Consider the following 13,316-nt stretch of genomic DNA (forward strand, 5'->3'; position numbering starts at 1 on the left):
GGCTCCCGGTCCGCTCCCGCCCGCGGCCCTCTCGGCGCATGCGCGCTCCGGCCGGCGGCGGCGACTCCGGCTCCGGCGGCTCCGTTTTTTTTTTTTTTTTTTTTAAAGGGAAACGCGGAGGCGCCGGGGGTGACTGTGGGGGAGGGGGACCCGGAGCCGCGGAGACCCCCGGGGGAGGCGGCAGACCTCCCCCCCTCCCGGAGTAGGAGGGGTTCTGGGCGGACCCGTCCCTCCCACCCCCTCCCGAGGAGGAGCAGGGAGTGTGGGGGGGTGGGGGTGGAAATGGAGGCTCGGGGCGGCTGAGGCGAGCTCCGGGGCGGGGGGCCGGGGCGGGGAAGGGGGGGTGCGGGGTGGGGAGACGAGGCGGGCCCGGCCGGGCCAGGGGGGGCCGAAGCGAGCTCCGGGGATGAGCTCGGGGGCGGCTGGGTGCGAGCTCCTGCCTCTGCGGCGAAGGCGACGGTGGCGGCAGCAGAGGCGGCGGCGGCGAGGCCCCCATGGGTCGGCGGCGGCGGCGGGCCTCAGCCGCGGCCTCCACGCGTCCGCTCGCCGGCGGGATGGCGCCGGGGCCTCGGGGAAGCCGCGTTAGCCGAGGCCTGCGGCCGCGCTGCTGAGGCGAGCCCGCCAAACTCCCCTCCCCCTCCTCCGTCCTCGACCCCCCGCACCTCGCCCCTTCCCCACCCCCTCCTCCGCCTCGGCCCCCCGCGCCGCTCCGGACCACTATGACCATGAGATCCGCAGTGTTCAAGGCGGCCGCGGCTCCTGCCGGCGGCAACCCCGAGCAGCGACTGGACTACGAGCGGGCGGCGGCGCTGGGTGGGCCCGAGGACGAGTCCGGGGCGGCCGAAGCCCACTTCCTCCCCCGGCATCGGAAGCTCAAGGAGCCGGGGCCCCCGCTGGCCTCCTCCCAGGGCGGGAGTCCCGCGCCCTCTCCGGCCGGCTGCGGCGGCAAGGGCCGGGGCTTGTTACTCCCGGCCGGGGCGGCCCCCGGGCAGCAGGAAGAGAGCTGGGGCGGCTCGGTGCCCTTGCCCTGTCCGCCCCCAGCCACCAAACAAGCCGGCATCGGCGGGGAGCCAGTCGCAGCCGGCGCCGGCTGCAGCCCCCGGCCCAAGTATCAGGCGGTGCTGCCCATTCAGACGGGCTCGCTCGTGGCGGCGGCCAAAGAGCCTACGCCCTGGGCTGGGGACAAGGGTGGGGCGGCTCCCCCAGCCGCCACCGCCTCGGACCCGGCGGGACCCCCACCACTACCTCTGCCCGGGCCGCCACCCCTCGCGCCCACCGCCACGGCCGGGACCCTGGCGGCCAGCGAGGGCAGATGGAAGAGTATGAGGAAGAGCCCTCTCGGGGGTGGCGGCGGCTCGGGAGCCTCCAGTCAGGCCGCCTGCCTCAAACAGATCCTCCTGCTGCAACTGGACCTCATCGAGCAGCAGCAGCAGCAGTTGCAGGCCAAGGAAAAAGAGATCGAGGAGCTCAAGTCCGAGAGAGACACGGTACGGGAGGGGTTAATCTGCAGTAGGGCCGGGAGCGAGTTGTGCGCATGCTCGGGGGAAGGGGGGCTCTAGGCGGCCGAGGTCCCCCCGCTTGGTTAGGGTTAGAGGAAGTTGGCCACCGGCGAGGGAGTGGGCCTTAGATGCTGCTGGGTCGTTAGGAGCCTGGCTCACTGACAACGTGGGGTCAGAGGGAAGGGGTTAAAGGGCAACCTTCAGAGTGTGTGTGTGTGTGTGTGTGTGTGTGTGTGTGTGTGGTGTGTGTGTAGACTTCGGTTGCCAAAGGGTTAATTTAAAATGACAGCCCCAGACTTGTGGGAAAGACGTTTAGAGTGGGAAAAGACCGATTTATGAGGGGTTAAGATGATAGGGTGGGGTGCAGATGTGGTGGCTGTATAGAAGGGTTAAATTAAAGCGCTGTTGCGTTAGAAGTGCATTGTAGAGGAGAGGGACGTAACAGCTGTTGCTCCAACCGCTGCTGCAGCATCTTCAGACAGGAGGGTCGTCATAGGTCTTTTAGCCGGTAGAGGGTAAAGATGGTTTACGTGGAATCCTCTTTTAGCTTTTCTAGATGAGAATCACTGCCTTTGATTTCAGGCAGTTTTTGGTGTTTTTTTTATGGGGGTAGGGGGGATCTGAGTTATAAAACACTACCCACTGGCCAAGTCTCTTGAAGAAGCGGGAAGATTTTGAGACATGAGCCTATTCAATGTCTTCAGTAGCTCCTTCTACCTCCCAGACCTGTTTCAGAACCTTGAGGTCGTAGAGAAAGAAGCCCTGCTATTTCTTTGTACTTCTGAGGAACATGACTACATAGGATTGTTTCCGCTGCTGCAGCAGCAGCAGCAGTCTTGGGTACCTCCATGTTAAGCATACTGCCTCCCGCCCGGGGAAGCTGGTGTGGCGGGGTATTTCTGTGCTAACATACCTTTTGACTGCCTAAAAATAAACATGGTTTCTACGGTTGTGTTGAGGCTGCCGCTCTCATTCTCGCTCTCCTCTCTCCCCTCACCCTGGTGCTGTGGGCACCCAGGGCTGAGCAGGGAGCAGAAGAGTTACTCATTTGTTTGCTCTCTAAATGAATCGCCATCCGGCGACTGTCTCATCGGAGACTGCCTTCTGCAAGGTGGAATGGGAGCCGGGGCAGCCCTCACTGAAACCCCTCCGTGCTGATTTGTGGAAGTTACTCAACATGGAGGTGGCCCTGCTCAGCTACTGCATGCAGTGTAAGGGTGTGATGGTACTGTAATTACAACACATCATATCCTGCCTTCCATGGGAAGGGGTGGGAAGAGAAAGACCAGTAAAGGAGAAGACATCAAGAAGATGTCACCCACAAAACACGGTTAAGTAATGCTAAGGCTGTGAACCAAAACAGAAGATGAAGTGAGAGGATGGCTGACCAGGAGAGCTCTGCTGAGTCCCTGAAGTAATGTCCCCTTCATAGGCTTTTGGAGGTAGGAAAAAGTGGGGTGAGTTAAGGATAAAGGACTGTCTAAACTTGGCGTCCACTGCTTCTCTTATGTGCTGCAGTCTAGTATTGCCTCAGCCCCTTCCTCTTATCACAGTTACTCCTTGGCCTCTGCTGAAATCTAGGCTATGGATGTAATGAAGGCAGCATTAATATCACTGTTTAACCCAGGCAAATTCTTGTAGTCTGGTGTAAGTATAATAAGTTTTTATGACAATAGACTTTTATTTTCTGCTTGATTTTTGTGGTTTACTTTAATTAGAATGAAAGTAATTTTAATAAATATTTAGATAAGTTATTTTTTGTTGTCTCAAAATCAAAGCAGAATATATGTCATATCGTTGGTATTAATATAATACTCGTATCTATTCTAATTCTTTCCAGTGTAGTATGTGTTAGAAGTGCTCCCTCAACTACACACACATAACATTTTCATGGACCACTACTATCCCTGGTGACACTCTGTGCTCCTGATTCCTTTTTACTGTACTGCTTGAACATTCCATTGTGTCTGGAGTTTTGGAGTGAACATAGAGCAGATAGAATTTGGATAACCTTAGGATACTTGAAAAGAACACAGAGCTAAGAATGTAGCTCAGAGTGCTTGCTAAGCACACTCCCGAGGCCCTGGTTCTGTCCCTAGCATCACATACAACAGTGAAGAGCATGTATTCTTCACGTATAGAAGGTTAACTTCAGGACTCCCAAATGACTTGCAGCCACATGGCTAGCTGAAGTGAGGCCTTCTCATTAAAGGGCACACTGGCCCAGCCTAGTGGAGAGGATCTTCTTTCAGAAGAATGAGCTGAGAATTGCCCCATCCCTCTTACCCTCCAGACTAACTCCTACAATTAAGTGTCTTTTGCCTTTCTTGAGTTTAAGGAAAGCTATTCAGATTTGTGTCTGCCAATTCAAAGTTGAATTGGTAGGGTCCATGGCAACATGCAGAAGACTGCTGACTCCAAAATGGGGCTAAAGTGCTGGTGTTTAACTTGAGTGTGTAAGTCTGCATCTTGTCGCTTTGCTTTAGCTCCTTGCTCGGATTGAACGTATGGAAAGGCGGATGCAGTTGGTAAAGAGGGATAGCGAGAAAGAAAGGCACAAGCTGTTTCAGGGCTATGAAACTGAAGAGAGAGAAGAAACAGAGTTGACTGAGAAAATTAAACTGGAGCGCCAGCCGGAGCTTTGCGAGACATCCCAGGCTCTGCCTTCCAAGCCTTTCTCATGTGGACGGAGTGGAAAGGGACACAAAAGGTGTGCTGATAACTTTATTCCAGCTATCTGAACAAGATGAGGAACTGTTACTGATGACTGGGAGTGTGGGATTGGGGTTTGTGGATTGTTTTTTTGTTTTGTTTTTCGAGACAGGTTTTCTCTGTATAGCTTTGCGCCTTTCCTGGAACTCACTTGGTAGCCCAGGCTGGCCTCGAACTCACAGAGATCCGCCTGCCTCTGCCTCCCGAGTGCTGGGATTAAAGGCGTGCGCCACCACCACTGCCCGGCTGTGGATTGGCTTTTTAACACCCAGAGCCTGAATTGAGAAGTCTGTTATGCTAAGGGCATGGTGGCTCACACCTGTAATCACAGCACTTAGGATGCTGAGACAAGAGGACTGTTGTGAACTCAAGGCCAGCCTGGGCAATAGAGACCTTGTTTTGAACAAACAACTGCCCCCCTCCAAGTTTCTGTGTTAAGAAATTGTCTTGAAACACTTTATTTTTGGTCACAGTACTAAATACAAATGCAGAGTATATCTTAAAAGAGAATGGGTAAAATGTGTTACCTTGTTGAATCTAGTAGGGAATAGAACAGTTAATTAATTATTTTCAAGACAGGTACCTCTGTATATTCCTGGCTGCCTTGGAACTTGCTCTGTAGACCAGGCTGGCTTCAAACTCAAGAGATCCACCTGCCTCTGCCTCCCGAGTGCTGGGATTAAAAGCGTGTGCTACCACCGCCTGGCTCAGTTAGATTTTTTTTTTTTTTAATGTGCATTGTTGTTTTTGCCTGTATATATGTCCATGTGAGGGTGTCAGATCTTGGAGTTACAGACACGTTAGCTGCCATGTGGGTGCTGGGAATTGAACTCGGGTCCTCTGGAAGAGCAGTCAGTGCTCTTAAGCACTGAGCCACCTCTCCAGCTCTCAGTTAGATATTCTTAAGCGTAGATGATTGCTCATTTACCCAAGACCTGTTCTGTGTACTTTCAAGCATGGTACTTGCTGCCATGTCTTCCAAATGAACAATGGATGTTTAGGTACCTGGATATGGCTCTTGCCTTCAGATATTCTAATCAAATTTTATTCAGAAGTCAATTAATTTTATAACATTTTCTTTCCTACCTAATAGGAAAACCCCATTTGGAAATACAGAAAGAAAGACTCCTGTTAAAAAGCTGGCTCCTGAATTTTCAAAAGTCAAAACAAAAACTCCTAAGCACTCTCCCATTAAAGAGGAACCCTGTGGTTCCTTATCAGAAACTGTTTGTAAACGTGAATTGAGGAGCCAAGAAACCCCAGAAAAGCCCCGCTCTTCAGTGGATACCCCACCAAGACTCTCCACTCCCCAAAAGGGACCCAGCGCCCACCCCAAGGAGAAAGCCTTCTCAAGTGAGATGGAAGATTTGCCGTACCTTTCCACCACAGAAATGTATTTGTGTCGTTGGCACCAGCCTCCGCCATCACCGTTACCATTACGGGAATCCTCTCCAAAGAAGGAGGAGACTGTAGCAAGTAAGGCCTAGAGAACACTTGCTCTTATAGCCTAGTGGTGGCGGTCAAGCTAACAAGTGTGAAATGCCTTTGGCATTTTTTAAAAAGTGCAATCAATAAAGCAGAGTTCTGTCAAGAATGAGTAAGTTAACAGCCAGAGACAGACACTGTGCAGGCATTGCAAATAGATGGAATTACAGCAAAATGTGCTCAATGTATGTGTCTGCTTACAACACTGGGAGATGTGTGTGCCAGTAAGTTGCTCATCACAAGAGCACCAGACTTGGGGGTGTAATCTCCGGCAACTTGCATGCCCTCTGAAAGAAGGGTTTTCTGTGCTGTGAAACGCATAGAACTTACACTTTGCCGTGCACGACTGTTCCTGCATTGATATTGTGTGAAACCTGGGAGGGTGGTTTTTGGGTGTTCTCAGGGGCCAATGGTATTTTTGGTTGGGGAGCCAGCTTGGGGTGGGGAACTTCACCTGGGCCTCCGCTCTCTAACTACATAAACATTTATCTGTATCTCGGTCCCGGTCTGGGGCAGGAGGGATCTGCCAAAGGCCAACAGTCTTACTTTACCTTACTACACTTCACAAGGTTCTAAGATGTGAAGAGTTGACGTGGATTGCAGTAGCCCATTGGTTGTTCATATATTTAAATAAAATGGTCTACAAACTATTTTTCAAACAATAAGGACTACCTTGGGATATCTGAGCTGCTTGGGGAGGGAGTGGGGTGTGGTAACTTGGTCTTTATTCCTGTTTATTTTCTTAATGGCTTCCACACAAAGATGATCCCCACCTTCTATATGAACCAGTAACTGATGTGTCTTCAAGTGTGTTATATTAGTCTATGACAGTTATTGTGGGTGCTCTTGGGTAATGGTGGGGAAAGCTTTCTTAGGTAGAGCCTTAGACCTAAGTTTCTACCCCTGTGCCTTACTATAGCAGAGATGGGGATGGGAATCCATTCCAATAAGATGTGAGCAATCTCCAGGCTTTGTTTGGCTGTTGTGGGGAAGACAGATAAATGATCTAACCTTTAGTAGGCCTCACACTTGAGTACACGAGACAGACCAGGGCCCTGCTCTAGAGTCTGATACTTTTTGTTGTTTCAGTCAGGTGAACAGGTTCATCTTAATAGTTAATTTTTGCTGCTACAGCAATGCTGTGTAACAATTTTAGGAGAAACCGTGAAGCAACTTCCCATCCGGAATTAGGAAATGGCTTGGTCTGGAGTTCTTCTGTGTGACTGGCTGTTTTTGAAAAACCCTGTCTACTCTAGTAGAGCAAGTTCCAAACACATCTGAGATTGTGGGCAGAACACTAGGAGGGAGTGTGCCTGGGAGATCCCAGTCTCTTGAGGAGCCTGAGTTCTGCATAAATGTGTGAACCCTTATTGTATGACGCCCCTATCTCAAGAGGAAGTCTCAATGACTTATCCTAAGGAAGCCCAAGTCTTTGTGCGTGTTGTTCAGGCTGGACCAGCAAGGTAGTTTGTGTGGAGGGAGGAGGAACTTTAAGAAGACTCCGTATGTAAGTGCTGAGAACACTCGTCTATTTATTTGACAACTAGGGTCGGCTTTTACTCACCTGCCATGTTCTGAGTTTAAGGTTTGGTATCCTTGGCCATCAACTGTTGCAGGGAAACCACCCTAAATAATGAAGAAAAGAAGTCGTCTCAGTGTAAAAAAAAAAAAAAAAGTGGTGGGCTTATTTTCTTTTCTTTCGTCTGTTGTTCCCTCTTCCCCTTCCCCAGAGAGAAATTCTCAAAAGAACAACTCAAAAAACAAAATGGCTTCCTAGTGATGTTCCTTTCCTCCATTTTGGGTATGGGCTTTTTTTCTTTTTACACTGAGATGATTCTTCTTTCCTGCATTATTTAGGGTGTCTGATGCCATCAAGTGTTGCAGGAGAAACTTCAGTCTTGGCTGGTGAGTAGATTAGGAATTGCTGGCTGGGCCTGGGGTGGGGATTGGTGGGATGGTGGCTGGTTGGGAGCTTCCTTCTGCGTCTGTTGGATGTGGAAGAGTAAGATTCCTTGGTGTTTGAAGACACGACCGTAGACAACAAGATGACAACACATTTCAGTTGTTTTTCAGGAACTTCAATAGCGTCCATTATATGAATTGTCAGGTATTGGCTTAGGGTTTTTTGTGATCCTGAGTTTGGCAGACTGCAATGGCATTTTAGATTCTTTCATACCATAGCGAGGACACTGACTATGGCTTTGGGTGAGGCCATAGAATGGATTCCTATCACTTGGTAACTGTCTTACCTAGGGAGAGACCGCTTGTCCTAGAGAATAGTTGGACAGTTGTGTGACTTTGGATTTAAGGGTGGTTCCACCCCTCCTCTTTTTCTTTTTCTTTTTCTTTATTTTTTCAGTTCCTTCTTGGAGGGACCACTCGGTAGAGCCTCTAAGGGACCCAAATCCTTCAGACATTTTGGAGGTAAGTACCAAGAACTGTTAATGAAGAGAATTGGAAACAATAGAATGTAGGGGGGTACAACTGGCCCCTGTGGTTGGCATATAGTCCTGGCTGTGGTTAGCTATAGTCCTAGCTACTCAAGGAACTAAGGCGAGAGAATTACTTGAATTTAAGATGTTGAGGCTTGTCTAGGCAATATAGGGAGATACTATCTTCAAAAAGGGCATGGGGGGAGGGGGACCTTAATATTTCTTATAACTGTAGTTGGATTAAAAGAACTCTTAAGAACAGAAAGGAACTTGAGGTTATTTATTTAGTCTTTGTTTTTCATCTTATGGATGAGAAAAGTAGGTTCTAGAATAATTAAGTTAATTTTCAAAATTGGTATTGAGATGGTTTTCCAAACTAAGGTAGATTCCACACTGAGTACAGAAGTTAGGCTGTGCCACTCGGCGACATAATTCTATGTTCCAAACTTACTTGGTTATTGAAAAAAGGATATTTTGAATTCAGACTCTTATAAAGTATAGAGGTAGGGAGAGTCACAGGCATTTGACGTGACTTATCCTGGAAAGTTATGGGAATAAATTTGAAATTTGGGATTTCTGAACGGATAGGGGTAAGGACAGGAGTTTATTTGATTGAGTCTTTTACCAGAAGGTTTACATGATCTACAGAACTCTTTAGATAATTTTAGAAGCTGAAGGTGAACATTTTTACACTCCTGAAAACTGAGTTATTCCAGCATGGTCATAAGGAGCTTACCTCTGCTGTTCCCCTTCCAGAACCTGGATGACAGTGTGTTTTCAAAGAGGCATGCAAAACTGGAGCTAGATGAGAAGAGGAGAAAAAGGTAAGGCCAAGCCCCCCATCCTGTGAACATCTGATCCCCAGGACTGAGACTCCCTCTTCCATATTGGGGAGAGTCTCAGGGCACTTAACATTCATGTGGTACTTGTGTCCTAGTTAGCTGAGTGTCTTAGCTGGGGCGGTTGTTCTTACAGGCAAACAAACATGTTGGCCATTTCTTGGATGTCTTCCCTCAGTACTATTTTGTGTGGAACACCAACACATAATCTAGACTGCTAGACCCAAAGAGTTCTTCCTCATCCAGGTAGTCAGTTCCCTTTACCCCATCTAGAGGAGTTAAATAAGGATCTTTTTGTAGGACAATTTTCAGGTCAGTAGTAATGCTAGGTTTGTTTGTGTTTGTCTGGTTTTCCCAGGTGGGATATCCAGAGGATCAGGGAACAAAGGATTTTACAGCGACTGCAGCTCAGGATGTATAAAAAGAAAGGAATTCAGGAATCCGAGCCTGAGGTTACCTCATTTTTCCCTGAGCCCGATGACGGTAAGTTGTATCTATGTAAAAACTTTGGGGCTGGAGAGATGATGGCTCAGTAGTTAGGAGCACTTCTGTTCTTAGGGAGACCAGAGTTTGGTTTCCAGCACCCACATTGGGGAGTCCAGAACTGCTTGTAACTCCAGTTGCAGGGGACCTGATGCCCTTTTCTGACCTGAGGGCACTGCACTCATGTGTACAAATCCACACACACAGACACATTCATGAACACATAATATAAAATAAAGCAAAATCAACTTACCAATGTAGACTTGTCATGGAAAAGAAGGGTTCAAGTCTCTGCAGCAGGGCTTGTTCTGATGAGTGAGCTGTGTTGGGAGGGAGTGCAGTCGCTCAATACCTCTCACCTCTTGCTGACAAGGCCCTGTGTGATTTTCTTCCACAGTGGAAAGTTTGATGATTACCCCCTTCTTGCCTGTTGTAGCATTCGGACGACCATTACCAAAATTAACTCCACAGTAAGTGTAAAGGTTTCTTCCTTTCTCCTTCTTCAGGTAGTTTGTACCTCCTTTTCAAACTCTGTGGACACCTAGATAAAATGGGGACCCCATGGCTTAGGGATAGTCATGATTCTTTGGTGATAAGAATCCAGGAAGCAGGGGTGCTGTTTGAGTCGAAGCAGGTGGTTTCCCACTTTGGTGGGGAGCTGGCTGTTGCTAGGCTCGGATGCGGCCTTCTCACTCTGTCCTCCTCCTCATGTTTTTTGCCAGGAACTTTGAGCTGCCCTGGTTGGATGAGCGAAGCCGTTGCAGGTTGGAGATCCAGAAGAAGCAAACACCTCACCGGACGTGTAGGAAGTAGCTGTGCTGGCAAGAACCCCGTCTTCAGATAGTTGTAGCATGCCATTCCGAGAGAATGGCAGAGACCTGTATATGTGACCTATGTCCTCATGTATGTTATCATTCACTGGTAATGCCTTCCATACTCCCTTTTGAGTTTTGTTTTTTTCACTCTGATTTCACAAAACAAACAAAAACCTCTTGCATTGGGCTAATTGTGATTATGGAGAGTTATTGGGACTTGTTTTCCCTTTTTGGGGAAATGAGCTCTGGAGCTCATCCTATAGGATGGTGGATTTGGAGTTTTTAGGAGCCGCTTCTGCTCACTTGCCTATGTTAAAGGGGTACAAGGGCTCTTCCTTAGCCATGTCGAAGATGGAGCAACCCCTGCCTCATAGGAGCTGTGCCTGCCCTGACCCTATGCTTCCCTGGTGCGCCTTCCGAATAGTTTGGGTAGACTAGATTTTACACTAAAATAAGACAAAAGACCTTACCATGAGCTTTAGGGCCCAAGGAGGAACAACAGAGGAAGAAATTGGAGCAGTTCTGTGAAAGTTGGTTCTCTCAAAACTGGCTGATCACTTTAATTGGGTAACTGAAGTTCTTCTGCACCCCTCAAAAAAGAAAATGTTCAGAGGAAGAGATTGGGGATGTACATTTCCAACTAGTTACAGTGCTAAACAGATGCCTTGTCATCTGGGGATGGCATGCCAGAATAATCTCTATAGATGTCCTTGTGTCCCATCACTTCTCAAGTGTTCCTTAGTGGGGTTTCATCCTATTAGCCAAACATTTCGTGGTGAGGTAGAAAATTTGGGGAGGGTGGGGGGAAAGGTATGGAAAGATATGCTTCCTTTGGCTGGCAAATGTCTACATCTTGAAACAAACAGTTGTACCTAATGAACCTCTATTCGTTTAGTAAAGATAGATTTATACATGTACCATCTTGGTTCCCATCTCCTGCCCTTGTTTTGTTACCAAAAGAAAAAGAAAAGAAAAAGAAAAAAAAAAAAAAAATCAGGACGGACAGCACTCCCAGGCCACTTCGGTCTCAGAGTAAGATCCCTGTGAACTATCTGGAGGGAAAATAGAACCGAGACCTCTGGTCTTATATATAGGAATTGCCTTTCATTAGTCTTCAGGACTATTGTATAAAAACAAGTAGGGGTCTGATCTCCTAGGAGGTAGGGGCTTTTATCCTTGAAGAGAATATGTCCCCGGATTATTAGCACTTTTAGAGGAGAAGCCAAGGTATTGTAGGGTGTGTGGCTGGCCCATCAGCTGAGCATGAGAGAATGGGATTGCCATTGTGGGAAGAGAAGAAAAGTTCCTCAGGGGCCTCCCACTGCTAAAGCTTTTTTTGAGATGTTATCTGTGCTCCCTGGGTTTGACTTTGAAAGGAATTATTCCAGCAGTACATGTAGTATTCTTGGATGATCTTGCTGCTCTCAATTCTCTTGTGTGTGTGTGTGTTTGTGTGTGGCTGTGGGTTTTCATTGTAACTCCATCTGCTTAGGAGTGTGGTCTCTCTGTAATGGAAGCTGCCGTAAATTTCACTGCAGCGAGGATGTAGAGAGAAGAGGACTTATTCCACAGGGGCTTTCATCTCACACCTGAACGATGAGGATATATCTAGAAAAATTGGGCCAGATTTTTGTGTTTTCTTTGTTTTAATGAGGCAAGCTGGTTAGTGCTCCTACTCTGACCTATGTTAGGGCTCTTTAGAATTTGCTCCTCCCAAAAGGAATAACCTCAGTCAGTTGTCTCTTTCTTTGTTCCTTGATCCCTCTCAGTTTCTTCTTGCTACTGTGATTTGTCAGATTCCTACTTTGGGTATGGGTTAGCAGACCTAACCTCTCACAGAGGAGTCCACAGATCCTGTTTTTGCTAGACTGAGAGGAATCCATGAGGTGCTACCTGGCAGGACTTAAGTGGATTCTATTGCTTTGGTTCTCCTTTCCCTGAGGACCTAATACTTGTTATGTCCTCTCCTAGATTTCCTTTGGTTTGGGTATGTGAGGTTTGTCAAGAAGGAGGTTGAAGCGAAGTTCCAGGAGTGAAATTACAGTGTGTTAAGAGTGTGGGGAAAATTAGTCTTATTTTTCCCTACATGGGATACAACACTGAAATTCAGTCTTCAACAGAAAGAAAGGCCCTGCAGTTCTCCTAAAACATAGTTCCTTATTTCTTTCTTTAACAAAGTTTAAGCTAGTGTTAATAAATTAAAAGAGAAGTTGCTTGTCTCTCCAGCTCAGCTTTGTTTCATGCCGTTTCATATGGTTGTCTGTGCTGTATTCATACTTTTGATACCATTTCTGATGTGTACAGTCGGCTGTCTTGTAAATATCTTACAGAGTTCAAGTGTAAATAAACTATTGTGGCCGTTAATTTTTGAACTTTTGCCTCAATTTATTAGATTTGTTGGGAAATATTAAATAATTGTTTGTCTATATGAAAGATTGGGAAAGTCTTATTCTCTAATAAAATAGAACAACACATTATTTCCCCCTTTTAATAAGGGGCTCATTCCATTTGTATCAGAGTACAGAACATGTTTCATTCCTTTGTCCTGAGCCCTTCTTTGTACATAAATGGCAAATTACAAAGCTCATAGTAAGACCTTATAGGTCATCAACTCAGCCCCTGATCCATGATTTCTCCTGGATAACAGTCCAGACAAATGTCCAGATCTGCTTAAACTATGTCTTCTACACACACACATCTTTTTTTTTTTTTTTTTTTGGCCTCTGCCTCCTGAGTGCTGGGATTAAAGGCATGCGCCACCACCGCCCGGCACATCTTTTTCTGTATGTTTGAAAACCCTCATTGTAACTTGAACCCCTTGGTTCTTGTTTTGTAACTAGAGTGATGAGAAGAGATAATCTCTTCCCTCACAGTTCTTCTAATAAGATGTCTGGTATCCCAAACCATCTGTTCATGCTAAACATGCACAGTTCTTAAGAGCTGTTTCTCAGAAGGACTGTGACTCCAAGCACTCACACAGGATAACCCCAGGTTCAAGGTCAGCCTAGCTTATAGAAGACCCTGTCTCAAAAACAAAGTTGGACCAAGCAG

The 13,316-nt window shown here is 47.5% G+C and overlaps 1 protein-coding gene across 2 annotated transcripts; it reads left to right on the plus strand.

Annotated features, from left to right (window-relative positions):
* Positions 1 to 599: 599 nt before the first annotated feature.
* On the plus strand, positions 600 to 12,629 carry Msl1 (MSL complex subunit 1). Of its 2 annotated transcripts, XM_006971822.4 has the most exons (9): positions 601 to 1,487; positions 3,986 to 4,209; positions 5,305 to 5,687; positions 7,554 to 7,601; positions 8,056 to 8,120; positions 8,885 to 8,952; positions 9,326 to 9,450; positions 9,848 to 9,920; positions 10,173 to 12,629. In XM_006971822.4, the coding sequence occupies exons 1-9, from the start codon at positions 720 to 722 to the stop codon at positions 10,261 to 10,263; spliced, it is 1,845 nt and encodes a 614-aa protein (XP_006971884.1). In that variant the 5' UTR covers positions 601 to 719; the 3' UTR covers positions 10,264 to 12,629. The 2 variants fall into 2 exon arrangements, with proteins under 2 accessions (XP_006971885.1, XP_006971884.1); XM_006971823.4 differs by lacking the exon at positions 7,554 to 7,601 and having other exon boundaries at positions 600 to 1,487.
* Positions 12,630 to 13,316: the final 687 nt, after the last annotated feature.

Source organism: Peromyscus maniculatus, chromosome 8 (assembly GCF_049852395.1).
Source record: "Peromyscus maniculatus bairdii isolate BWxNUB_F1_BW_parent chromosome 8, HU_Pman_BW_mat_3.1, whole genome shotgun sequence".
NCBI classification, from domain to species: Eukaryota; Metazoa; Chordata; class Mammalia; order Rodentia; family Cricetidae; genus Peromyscus; species Peromyscus maniculatus.